Source organism: Rutidosis leptorrhynchoides, chromosome 4 (genome assembly GCF_046630445.1).
Source record: "Rutidosis leptorrhynchoides isolate AG116_Rl617_1_P2 chromosome 4, CSIRO_AGI_Rlap_v1, whole genome shotgun sequence".
NCBI classification, from domain to species: Eukaryota; Viridiplantae; Streptophyta; class Magnoliopsida; order Asterales; family Asteraceae; genus Rutidosis; species Rutidosis leptorrhynchoides.
In genome coordinates, this window is record NC_092336.1 from 611,641,029 (window position 1) to 611,655,060 (window position 14,032).

Here is a 14,032-nt window from a genome sequence, read left to right on the forward strand (position 1 = left end):
ACAGTAATATTTAACCAATCAACTACCTTAAATTACCTTAAAATAAGGTAGTGATATATCTAACAACATTTTTGATAAGTCACTCACTTTATGTATTGACAGATTGTACAAGACAATATGTCAATACATAAAGTGAGTGGATTTATCAAAAATGTTATTGAAAATATCATCACCCAATTAATAAACTATTGTAACTAATAATTCCTTATAATCGGACAACTTATATCTGATTCCCTACTAGCAAATCAAACTAGAAAACATTAACAAAACATAATTATTAATAAAACGTTAAATATTAAATGCTAATTTAATAAAACCAACTTATATTAAACTGAAAACCTAAAAACGAATTTGGAAATTAATCGTGTATTTTTAAGAAACTTCAGGAACCAATCGTGTATTTTTAACTAACGATCGTTAATAGATTTGATGATGATTACCTCAATTTCACACTTTTTAAATCGTATTCCTTTTTTGTGCCAAACTAAAAATCGAAATCCTTTTCGGACTTAATCAAAATGAGGGTAGAGTTACTTTGATTATCAAATTGGATAACTTAAATTACCTTTTCGAGTCATTACCCTATTAAGTATTGTTTACATTTAAATTTAATCTCTAAGACGTATTGAAAAAAGTGATGTGATAGTGAAGTAATTATCATAAATACCACCACCAGCCATGTGGATTAGTTTGGCAAGAAAACCATGAATGAGTTGGATAAGCTTGGAGGATAACATATTATTTATTTTAGTACTGTAACTATTAAAATTAAAATATTAATAAGACTTCATTGCAGTGATCTCGATTATTGTACGTAGGCGAGCGATGTAAGATTAGAATTAACTAGTTGTGGAGCCCTCGCTTCGCGCCGGGGGCTCCGTTTTGAATGCGAGTTAAAAAAAAGTCTTTTCTTTTGTAGATCTATTTTGTAAAAAAGAATTTTTTCGACATCAAACATTGAAGGGTTGTTCCTTTTGTGAAAGTTGCTTCTTTTAGCGTTAAAGTTAGTTGATCTATTTTGTAAAAAAAAATATATTTTCCGACATCTTTTGGTAGCATTGAACGGTTGTTCCTTTTAAGAAAGTTGCTTCTTTTATCGTTGGAGACAAAAAAAAAAAAAAGTTGTAGCACATTAGTGGCTTATGTGGGTTCTATTGTTTGAGCGCAGTGTAGAAGCCGGTAAAGCATGGTGGGTGTTTTTGATGTTAGTGATGGGATAAATAATAATTTATAATATATATATAAAGTAGAGGGTTCGATTTGTATTTTAATGAAAGTTAGGAGGCTGATTTGTAAAAAATGAGAAATTGAATAGTAATATTCATAAAAAATAAGACAAATTTTTTGTCTATTAGTTATATTGGTAATTTCGAGAGAAGGGGAATTAAATTGTAGTCATTTAGTAATTAGGGGTATTTTTGACTTTTTACCTTTTTTTTTTAATTTTTAATTTTAACTAAATTTCATTTTACCAACAACACCCCCTACACTTTTTTGAAAAATTCAAATCGACCCCCAAACAGGGAGGTAAAGTGTCAATTAACCATTTTCATAAAAAAATCTTAAATAAACTCCACTCAAATATTCAACGGGACATATCTTCTCGCTCGCAACGAGTTAAATTTTTCCGACACCATCGTTAAACTCGAAATAATTTTAGGAACACAATGTCATTAGCTATACGCAAAACGGACGCTTTTTAAAAAACGCTAAATATTTGGGGTACTTTTCATAAACGTTGATTTTGCGTTAAATTTTTAAAAGTCGACAATTCCATAGCGAAACGCGGAGATGCACATATATTGTTAATTTAAAATAACATTTAAATCTATCACGGGTTATACCTTTTAGTTCGACTCGAGTTGCGCTTCAACGACATCATCGTTAGCCACAAAATAATTTTACTGAACGCAATAAAATACATTGAAAACCGAACCCCCGGCGCGAAGCCAGGGTTCGATAACTAGTTAGTAAAAAAAAAAGAAGGTAAATTTCACGCAATGACCTATTTTAAATATTTTCAAATATAATTTGTTATAACTAATATATATTCAATAGAATATCAATTTACTATTCCTAACAATATTTTATTGGTAAAATCCACTTTTTCAAAATAATTCTCCAACTTTAGTCAAAAGTACAAATTGACCCTTAACCAGAATTTTCATAAACGACCCCCCAGCTTTGGTCAAAATACAAATCAGTCCTTAATCAGAATTTTCATAAAAAATCTTAAATAAACTCCATCAAAATCTACAACGGACCATATTTTCTCGCTCGCCGCGAGTTAAATTTTTCCAACAATACAGTTAAACTTAAAATAATTTTACGGACACAACGTAACTAACTACTCACAAAACCGATGCCTTTTAAAAAACGCTAAATGGTTTGAGCCACCTTTCATACACATTGTTTTTTTTTTTTTCCAACCACTTAGTTTTCTATTAGGGCCTGCTTTAAAATTTTGCTGCGAAGCGCGGGCACCTTAACTTGTTAATAATATTGTATCAAAGAGAATTTTATCAGCCCGCATTAGCGCGCATCTAATCACATGCTTGTTGATAATCATTCCAACTATAACGAAAAGTTATTCTTAAACGATCTTCCATAATTAAAGTATAATAATTTCAAAGTAGTACTTGTACTCCACTTTTTGTAACATTTATTACGGAGCACATAATAATGAATTACTTAATTCTTCGTATTACATTATGAAGTGAATACTTTAATTAAATGCTTAACTCTCCTAAAATTACTAAAATAACCTCAAGTGGTCAACCCCCTTTCCCCTTTCTCTAGCAAGTCTTCCCCACCATTTTGTAGAGAGAGAAAGATTGCTTTCAGACACACACACACACACACACAATTATAAATTACAAACAGAAAAAAAAAAAAAAATTTGCTCAAACAATTTATTTAAACATATAAAAAAGAAATAAATAGATTCAGATACATACAGCATTTGGTCTGTGTAGTACTTAAAGACAATTTTCCTTTATTAAAGTTCTCTGGTTTTCAATTTGTCCCCTTTTCCGCATTTTCCGGTGTTCTTTTTTGGTTTCCGACAAGTATCTCCGGCGAAACCTTTTTTTGATCTTGTTTTTTAAGCTCCGATGAGTCTCCGGCGGTAGGTGTCTCCCCGGTCAAATTGAAAAAACAAGGTTGGCCGGCGATTGAATTGCATCTAGTAATGAAGATTCCGGCGAACAATTCCGGATCGAGTTTACCTACCGCGAATCACGGTGAAGGTAACATAACAATTAAGTGATTAATTAATGTTTAACAAATGCTAAAAGTTAGTACTTTTTATTTAGTATTTTAATTAATTTGTGAAAATTAGGTGGAGAAAAAATTCGGTTAATTAATCCGGAGTTATGGCAAGCGTGCGCCGGACCTTTGGTCAACTTACCGGCGGCCGGTACACACGTTGTTTATTTCCCCCAGGGCCACAGCGAACAGGTATTTATTCGATTTTATTTTCTAATTTCTAATTTTAAATTTCTTAATGTTTTCAATTTGTTTTATTTTTAACATTGAATTAATAATTGATAGTATAGTATTAGATGATAAATAGGAAAATGAGTATTAGATTGATATTATATATTAGATATTAGAATATATTAGATTAATAACATAACATAAAATGTTAAATTGAATATCAAATATTAGTGTAATATTTGGGCTAACGTGCACCGAATACATGAACAAATTTCTTAATTTTGTTTAGTACGTATGGCAAATTCAATTAATGTACAACTATTGATGCGTGGTGTATAACTGTGTTAAATGGAGTAATTTTTGGTGATTTGGTGAAACTTCGGTTAAAAAGTTGTAGTGTACAAGTATGAAAGGCTATAAAAAGAAAGTAAAACAGGATTGATATCAGTTTTGGAATATTTGGTAAATGTGGGCAGTTCATAGTTGGTAATGGAGTTGCTAAAATAATATTATCACATGAAAAAGAATATTTGGTATGTACTATGGAATATAAATTTTGGAAACTTGCATCACTTTGTCAATTAAAAGTTAGGATTAATTTAGTCACTATGTAATATATGTATATATATATTTAGGTTTTTGTGTTAAGTACACCGCTAATAGACTAGTAGACATGTAATGTAAAATGATTGAAACAGTTATTGGGAGAAAAGTATAGTTTTAAGAGAATTTAGGACAAGATTAATACGGAGTACAAATATTGAAAAAAAATGTCATCAAATGAATATTGAGTACAAAATAGTATAGAATTGATTGAATATTCACCGATACATATATATATATATATAAACAAAATAATTTATTCTCCACTTCTATGTGGATATATGATATATATTTTAATTTTATATATTCGTTACAAAACGGGTATAAAATAAAAAGTATATAGAAAAGAAATGAGATGAAATTAATGGTAGATCTGCAGAACATGCACATGTGATATGGTGATGTCTGATAAAGATAGGAACTTTCTTCTCTGCAACATCTCTTTAGTCTTTACTATACCATAGGTTGTTCAACTAATGGCCATGTTTTTGGCCTTTATGATGCAAAATACTGCAGAAATTTTATATTAAAATGATATGCCCTTTATTTAAGGACCCACTTGCCATTTCCTTCTCAATATCAATATCTGCAGAGTCAGCATCATCTTCTAGCTCAAATTACCTAAATGCCCTCTCTTGTCACAAACTGCCTTTTGAAATATCGTAGATAAAAATACATGGTTGTTACATAGGCATGAACATAAATACCTTATGCTAGATTAATTCAACCAATTAGATACAAAATTTAGCTAGGAAATTTAGGGCACATTTTGATGGCTGTCCAATATTGAACCCATAATTTACCTTTTTTTCACTTGACTCAGTTTTGGGATTTAAAAGATTATGCAATAGTAGACCAATCTTTTAGTTGTTTTAATAATATGATATATCTAATGATATTTAATTATAACATACGTTTTCAGGTTGCTGCATCTATGAAGAAGGATGTGGATGCTCAAATTCCAAACTATCCCAATCTTCAGTCGAAACTGTTATGCATCCTTCATAGCATCACATTGCATGTATGACAGTTTTAGATCCTTATGCTATTTAAAACCCTAGTTATTTTTGGAAATGTCTTTTCAAACAAATCTAATTTCATAACTTCATTAAAAAATTACTCTATATTTCAGGCTGATACAGAAACAGATGAAGTATATGCGCAGATGACGTTGCAACCCGTTCCTTCGGTATGGACTGCATAACTTGAATTGTGTGTAATTCATTGGTCACAATTGTCGATTCTGATCATATTATAGTGTGGTTTCATTTATTTTATTTTATATATAGTTTGATAGAGAAGCATTATTGAGGTCGGATCTGATGATGAAAGCACACAAACCACAAACCGAGTTTTTCTGTAAAACTTTGACAGCTAGTGATACAAGCACTCATGGCGGATTTTCTGTTCCTCGTCGAGCAGCTGAAAAAATCTTCCCACCTCTTGTGAGTTCAAGTTTTTTTTTTTTTTGGTTTTGATTGTTCTTTCGTTTGTTGTATTTTGTGGGTGAAAAAACATTTTATACATTCTGACTGAAGTGGGATGGGTTAACAACTTAACACAAATCCTTTTATTTCCAAAGTTCTTATTTTTTATAGATAATTCGTGTCAGATATGATTACAAAGATTTATATTCTCTAATAAAATGTTTTTATGAAGTAAAAATACAATTGCATTTGCTTTCTACCCGTTCGACCCATTATATTTTGCGTTGTTTGACCTGTTCGAGATAATTCATAACCCGAAAAGCCACTCATTTAAAATTAATTTGGTCGATTTGACATCTTTAGCAAGACGGTTTTAAAGTGATCAAAATTAAAAGGTAGGAAATTTTGTTGCAGTGTAATGACAAACATCTTTTGTTTACATTTCCTTAGGATTTTTCGATGCAACCACCTGCACAAGAACTTGTGGCCAGAGATTTACATGACAATGTATGGACATTTCGTCATATCTATCGTGGTAAGTTCATCTTGCTTCTATCATAGCAAAATGCTCCATTATAAACATATGTATTCCAAAATATTAAACAATTAATAAACTGTTTTTAAAATATTCAGGGCAACCAAAACGTCACTTGCTTACAACCGGTTGGAGTCTCTTTGTTAGTGGGAAAAGGCTTTTTGCAGGAGACTCGGTCTTGTTTATAAGGTAATCTCATGACCACATTGAAACTTACGCAATTTTTGATGTATAATCGCTTTGATATCCGGATCTAACACACTCGGGTTTTTAATCTATAATCGCTTGCAGGGACGAAAAGCAACAACTTTTATTAGGTATTAGACGAGCTAATAGACAACCAGCAAACTTATCATCATCAGTTTTGTCGAGTGATAGCATGCACATCGGAATATTAGCTGCTGCTGCCCATGCAGCTGCAAACAACAGTCCTTTCACTGTATTTTATAATCCAAGGTCAATATTACAATATCAAATTGCATTAAGTTTCAAAATCATGTATTTGACCGTTATCGTCATTACAAATCACTTGAGTTGACCCATAATAAACATTTTCGGATTTTTGGTTTCTAAAAGCAGGGCTAGTCCCTCTGAGTTTGTAATTCCATTAGCCAAGTACTACAAAGCAGTCTGCAGCAACCAAATATCTCTTGGTATGCGCTTCCGGATGATGTTCGAGACTGAAGAGTCGGGTACACGAAGGTAATATAGCTCAATTTTGATACTTTTAATAGACAAAATTACACGGCTCTTCCCTGTGGTTGTATGAAATTGCACTCTGAGTCCCTAAACATGGGTTTTTGCACTCCTCGCCCTCGTGGTTTCAATTCTTTGCACGGATCGCCAAAGATTAAAAAAAGACTATTTTACCCTCATGTGGCTGGCACATGACTGAAGTTAACGGAGAATTTTAACGATAGTCAGCCGGAGGGACGATCCGTGCAAAGAATTGAAACCACGAGGACGGGGAGTGCAAATAAAATGTTTAGGGACTCGGAGTGAAATCTCATACAAACCACATAGACGAGCCGTGTAATTTTGTCTTTTTAATATAACTACTGGTGATTTTATGTTCGGTTTTTTCTTAAATTTATATTAATTGTCGAAATTTCATTTAACAATTACTTAAGGTATATGGGTACGATTACGGGTATCAGTGATCTAGATGCTGCGAGATGGAAAAACTCACAATGGCGTAACCTACAGGTATTTCGAGTCAACTAAGCTGTTACTTGTGTTTGAATATTCCGAGTCAACTAAAGTCTTGATTGTTGACCGTCGTAATCATTTTTATTGATTAGGTTGGTTGGGACGAAGCTACCGCTGGGGAAAGGCGTAATCGTGTCTCGATATGGGAGATTGAACCAGTTACCACTCCCTTTTTTATCTGCCCGACCCCACCGTTTTACCAATCGAAACGTCCAAGACAAGGTATGCTAGGTGAGGAAACCGCAGATCTTGACAGCCTATTTAAGAGAACAATGCCGTGGCTCGGTGAAGATATGTCGATGAAGGATCCAGGACTAAGTTTAGTCCAATGGATGAACATGCAGCAGAATCCGTCTATGGCTAATCAAATCCAACCGAATTACTTGAACCCATTGGCAGGTTCGGTTCTGCAAAATTATGGTGGACAACAAATGATTACTCAAAATAACCTACAGTTCAATAGTCAACGATCGATCTCACAACTCGATCACCTACAAAAGCAACCTCAACCAACCACTACTAACCCATTAGCCATGATGATGCAACCACAACAATTGACCGACTTGACCCAGCAAACAGCTAGACAAAATCTGATCAATCAAACGTTGCCTCAAAACCACATTCAGTCCCAGATTCACTCTCAAAATATTCTTCAATTACAACAGCAGCAACAACAACTTCAACAGCAGCAGATGATGACGGTCAGTCAAAGTCAAAGTCAAAGTCAAGGTCAAGGTCAACAGAGAATCCAGTTGCCATCTCAGTTTCCAGATCAACAAAGTAATCAAAAGTTACAGATTTCAGAAAACCAGGCTCAACATTTACCGAAGCTTCATCCGCATCAACAATCATTTTTAGCGCAAGGGCAACAACATCCCCAAGAACAAGGCTTTACAAGGTCAATATCAAATAGTCAAATGACGGAATTGCCCTCTCAAGCACCCATCACATCACTACCACAACAGATTATGCGAAATAACGACGAGCCGAGTTTTCGGTTAACCAATCTTTCTCAGCAACCAAAGCTTCAACATCACCATGAAATGTCAGGGCACATGACAGGGCCCACCTCAACACCAACAACCAATCAGCTTTCAACAAATGGTAGCAGTTTATTGACGGGAACCGGGAGTGATGATGGTCCATCATGTTCTACATCACCGTCAACTAATAACAGCCAGAACACGGTCCCATCTATGATCAACAGTCGATCTTATCAAAATACAACAATGGTGGGCGATCATTTGATTAATAATACCAGTGGATTGGAAACTGTAACTGCACATGGCAATTTTGGTAAAGAATTGCAGCAAAAAGCTGATGTGAAACCTTCAGTAAACATTTCAAAGATTCAAAATCAAGGCTTTTTAGCACCACAGACATACTTGCATAATCTTGGTGGGACCCAGATAGATTATTTGGACAGTTCATCATCTGCAACTTCAATTTGCCATTCCCAGAATGATGTTCATTTGCAACCTCATAACTCAAGTAATATGTTCTTCAACTCACAAACATTGCCATTTAGAGATACAATTCAAGATGGGACTTTTGGTGTAAACGTGGACAACCGTTTGGAAATATCGTCAATGATTCCTGACCCTTTGATCGCAAAAGGAATGATTGAATGTGATAAAGATTTCCAGAATAATCTCAGCTCAGGTGGCGGCTTAATGTCAGGTTATGAAAACCCCGTTAAGGATACTCAACCGGAACTCTCTTCATCCATAGTATCTCAGTCGTTTGGTGTTCCAGATATGACTTTCAACTCCATTGACTCGACCATAAACGATGGAAGCTTATTGAATAATGGTGTCTGGGCCCCACCCCCTCAACCTCAACAATTTCAAAGATTGAGGACTTATACCAAGGTTTGATGTTACCTATAATCGTACTAGTTGTGGTAGTTCCAACCCATTTACTTATGTTTTGGTCGACTTGGGCCGTGTTCTATTCTAACGGGCTAAACAAAGAAATCGTCAAAAGTTACCGAAACTCTTCTTTTATCTGACAAACTAATCATTTTGCAAAACTAATAATTTGTGATGGTGTTTGGCACACTATTGCTTGTAACTCTTCTACTGTTTAGTATACTGTGGGTTTCAGAAGTTAAATATTTTATTTTGGTTAATGTAGGTCTACAAACGAGGTGCAGTTGGAAGATCTATCGATATAACTGCATATTCAGGGTATGACGATCTCAAACAAGACCTTGCTCGAAGGTTTGGTATCGAGGGTCAATTAGAGGATCGTCAAAGAATTGGTTGGAAACTTGTCTACGTGGATCATGAGAATGACGTTCTACTTGTTGGTGATGACCCTTGGGAGTAAGTTCATAATCTATATAATTAATTTGTGCTGATATAGTTCGGATTCAACCCATTTTTCCACCTCTAACAAGAATCAACATTGCAATCAACATCTTCCATTTTATATGACCCATATAATACTAAAACTGAACAGCTGATGAACAGTAGTTGCTGACGTCATGCCGACTTCAGCATGACGTCATCCCGAATTCAGCATGCCATGCTGACTTCAGCATGACGTCATCCGACTTCAGCATGACGTCTTGTCGACTTGAGCATGACGGTAGCAACTACTATATTCTTTTCTTTTTTTACAATTTTTTTTCCCTACAAACCCATGGATGCAAATTGGTACCCAGTTTTTGAAGAGAGTGTGTGTGTGTGTGTGTGTGTATATATATATATATATATATATATATATATATATATATATATATATATAGTGGTAGGATCAAGAGGGAAGTAACCAATCGAGGGGAAGCGGGGGGAAGCAAAAACTTTTTTTTTTTTTTTTTTTCGTTTTTTGAAAAAACTTTGTTCACGAACATTATAGATGGGATGAAAATATGAACATTTAGTAGAGACACTTTGTGATAAATGTTTTTATTTTGGCGGGAAAATGCTCGAAGAAGTAATATATAACAATTATCGTGTTTTTCGAGCGTATGTTGAGGTTTTAGCTATTGGGGTTTAGATATTAGGGTTTAGATATTAGGGTTTATAGGGTTTAGATATTAGGGTTTAGAAATTTAGGGTTTAGATTGAGTTTTTAACACGAACGGTCTAAACTCTAAATCGGGCTAAATTTTACTTCACAAAACATGAAAAAAAAAACGTTAACATTCTTCACGAACAATATTATCTTGAATGTTATTTTTGCTGATCGTTTTCCCGCCAAAATAATAACATTCATCACGAAGTGTCTTTTCTAAATGTTCATATTTTCGTGTCTTTTCTAAATGTTCATATTTTCGTGTGATCTTGATGCCGGAAAAAAAATTCAAAAAAAACGAAAAAAAAAATATTTGCTTCCCCCCGATTGGTTACTTCCCCATTGATCCTGCCCCTATGTGTGTGTGTGTGTGCGCGCGCGCGCGCAGAACCAACTAATGTGCATAGAAATACACTTATGCACATTAAAAAAGTTTTGTATTTGTGCACAATGGTGCACATTATAAAAGTTCTGTATTGAACCTTTGGCTATTGGGCAGGTTCAAACGAGAACTGCAAGAACCTTTTGATTTCATAGTTTTTATGCATTTAAATGCAACAAATTACATGAAAATGTTAATTAATGTTCATGTCATTAACAAACCTTATGTTCATTATCACAAATTACATGTTAAATTGTTAATTATACGAATTTATTCACATGTTCACAAACAGATATGCACATGTGAACGAGAAACTATATATTTGATTATATAGGTAAAATATAAGTTTTTTCTTATTCAAACTATTTTATGTTCATTCTTACTTTACATTTATCGGTAATTCAATTTACTCTAATGTTAAAATCTTTGTAAATTAAAAGTTTTCGCCCTTTTTGTGATTCTCGTTTGAACTTTTGACTATATATATATATATATATATATATATATATATATATATATATATATATATATATATATATATATATATATATATATATAAGGGCAGGAACAATGGGGAAGTAACCAATCGGGGGAAGCGGGGGGAAGCAATTTTTTTTTCTTTTTTCGTTTTTTTGGAATTTTTTTTTCAGACATCAAGATCACACGAAAATATGAACATTTAAAAAAGACGCTTCGTGATGAATGTTCTTATTTAGGCGGGAAAACGATCGACAAAAATAACATTCAAGATAATATTGATCGTGAAGAATGTTAACGTTTTTTTCTTCATGTTTTGTGAAGTACTTTTTGTCAAAATTTAGCTCGATTTAGAGTTTAGGGTTTAGTGTTTTGGGTTTAATCCCTAAACTCTAAATCGTTCGTGTTAAAAACTCAATCTAAATCCTAAATCTAAACCCTAAATCTAAACCCTAAATTTCTAAACCGTAATATCTAAACCCTAATATCTAAAACCTCAAAATACGCTCGAAAAACACGATAATTGTAATATATTAATTCTTCGAGCGTTTTCCTGCCAAAATAAAAACATTTATCACAAGATGTCTTTATTAAATGTTCATATTTTCATCTAATCTATAATGTTCGTGAACAAAGTTTTTTTCAAAAAACGAAAAAAAAAAAAAAGAATTTGCTTCCCCCCGCTTCCCCCCGATTGATTACTTCCCCCTTGATCCTACCACTATATATATATATATATATATATATATATATATATATATATATATATATATATCGGGGGGAAAATTTAATTTAAATTTTTTTTTTTTTCCGTTTTTTGAAAAAACTTTGTTCACGAACATTATAGATTGGATGAAAATAAGAACATTTAATAAAGACACTTTGTGATAAATGTTTTTATTTTGGCGGGAAAACGCTCGAAGAAGTAATATATAACAATTATCGTGTTTTTCGAGCGTATTTTGGGGTTTTAGATATTAGGGTTTGGATATTAGGGTTTAGATATTAGGGTTTAGATATTAGGGTTTAGAAATTTAGGGTTTAGGGTTTAGATTTAGGATTTAGATTGAGTTTTTAACACGAACGGTTTAGAGTTTAGGGTTTAGGGTTTGGTGTTGGAATAAACCCAAAACACCAAACCTTAAACCCTAAACTCTAAATCGGGCTAAATTTTACTTCACAAAACATGAAAAAAAATACGTTCACATTCTTCACGAACAATATTATCTTGAATGTTATTTTTGTCGATCGTTTGCCCGCCTAAATAATAACATTCATCACGAAGTGTCTTTTCTAAATGTTCATATTTTCGTGTGATCTTGATGCCGGAAAATAAAAATTCCAAAAAAATGGAAAAAAAAATTGCTTCTCCCCGCTTCCCCCCGATTGGTTACTTACCCATTGATCCTGCCCCTATATATATATATATATATATATATATATATATATATATATCTAATCTATAATGTTCGTGAACAAAGTTTTTTCAAAAAACGAAAAAAAAAAGAATTTGCTTCCCCCCCGCTTCCCCCCGATTGATTACTTCCCCCTTGATCATACCACTATATATATATATATATATATATATATATATATATATATATATATATATATATATATATATATATATATATATATATATATATATCGGGGGGAAAATTTAATTTGTTTTTTTTTTTTTCCGTTTTTTGAAAAAACTTTGTTCCCGAATATTATAGATTGGATGAAAATAAGAACATTTAATAAAGACACTTTGTGATAAATGTTTTTATTTTGGCGGGAAAACGCTCGAAGAAGTAATATATAACAATTATCGTGTTTTTCGAGCGTATTTTGGGGTTTTAGATATTAGGGTTTGGATATTAGGGTTTAGATATTAGGGTTTAGATATTTAGGGTTTAGGATTTAGATTGAGTTTTTAACACGAACCGTTTAGAGTTTAGGGTTTAGGGTTTGGTGTTGAAATAAACCCAAAACACCAAACCTTAAACCCTAAACTCTAAATCGGACTAAATTTTACTTCACAAAACATGAAAAAAAATACGTTCACATTCTTCACGAACAATATTATCTTGAATGTTATTTTTGTCGATCGTTTGCCCGCCTAAATAATAACATTCATCACGAAGTGTCTTTTCTAAATGTTCATATTTTCGTGTGATCTTGTTGCCGGAAAATAAAAATTCCAAAAAAATGGAAAAAAAAATTGCTTCTCCCCGCTTGGTTACTTACCCATTGATCCTGCCCCTATATATATATATATATATATATATATATATATAATCTGCGTGTACAAATTTATCGCTAAAACTTCCCACAAAAACGCGCAAACTCAAATCTCACTCGTTATATATCAATGTCTAATTAGGGCTTCCATATATGAATTTCAGGGAGTTTGTAAACTGTGTACGGTGCATTAAGATCTTGTCTCCTCAAGAAGTCCAACAGATGAGTTTGGATGGAGATTTTGGTGGGAATAGTGGTCTACAAAATCAAACTTGCAGCAGTTCAGGTGGCGAAAAAGTGTAAAGATGCTATGCTATCTACAACTTTTAACCTATAGGAAGTTCGTCGTACCTAGCTAGCCATGAATTTGTGTTCCTAGTTTATTGGATCACGAGTTATTTAGCAACAAATTATAGACTGGAAAGAGCAGTATTAAACATATATCGTCTAGACACCATGAGTATTACAGATAATTTATGCTTTGATTAGTACAAAATATCATCATCCATATGTACATATAAAAGTGTATACTTGCTTTGATCCCCCTATAATGAGAGAATTTATATCAGTTCCATTTTAGATGGTTAAATTGTACTACCATAATTCTATCATCATGTTATACAGTATCAACATTTCAAAGTTTATAGTGTATGTATCAAGCAAACAGATTCCTTTTGAAAGTTATAAGATTGTGCAAACAATAACAAAAGAAAA

At 32.9% G+C, this 14,032-nt stretch overlaps 1 protein-coding gene across 2 annotated transcripts; it reads left to right on the forward strand.

Moving 5' to 3' along the window:
- Positions 1-2,881: 2,881 nt before the first annotated feature.
- LOC139839806 (auxin response factor 19-like) lies at positions 2,882-13,943 on the forward strand. 2 transcript variants are annotated; one of them, XM_071829967.1, is made up of 13 exons: positions 2,882-3,248; positions 3,341-3,459; positions 4,964-5,062; positions 5,174-5,230; positions 5,331-5,486; positions 5,919-6,003; positions 6,102-6,192; positions 6,295-6,459; positions 6,580-6,705; positions 7,134-7,209; positions 7,305-9,083; positions 9,349-9,539; positions 13,483-13,943. In XM_071829967.1, the coding sequence occupies exons 1-13, from the start codon at positions 3,191-3,193 to the stop codon at positions 13,619-13,621; spliced, it is 3,141 nt and encodes a 1,046-aa protein (XP_071686068.1). In that variant the 5' UTR covers positions 2,882-3,190; the 3' UTR covers positions 13,622-13,943. The 2 variants fall into 2 exon arrangements, with proteins under 2 accessions (XP_071686068.1, XP_071686069.1); XM_071829968.1 differs by having other exon boundaries at positions 6,583-6,705.
- Positions 13,944-14,032: the final 89 nt, after the last annotated feature.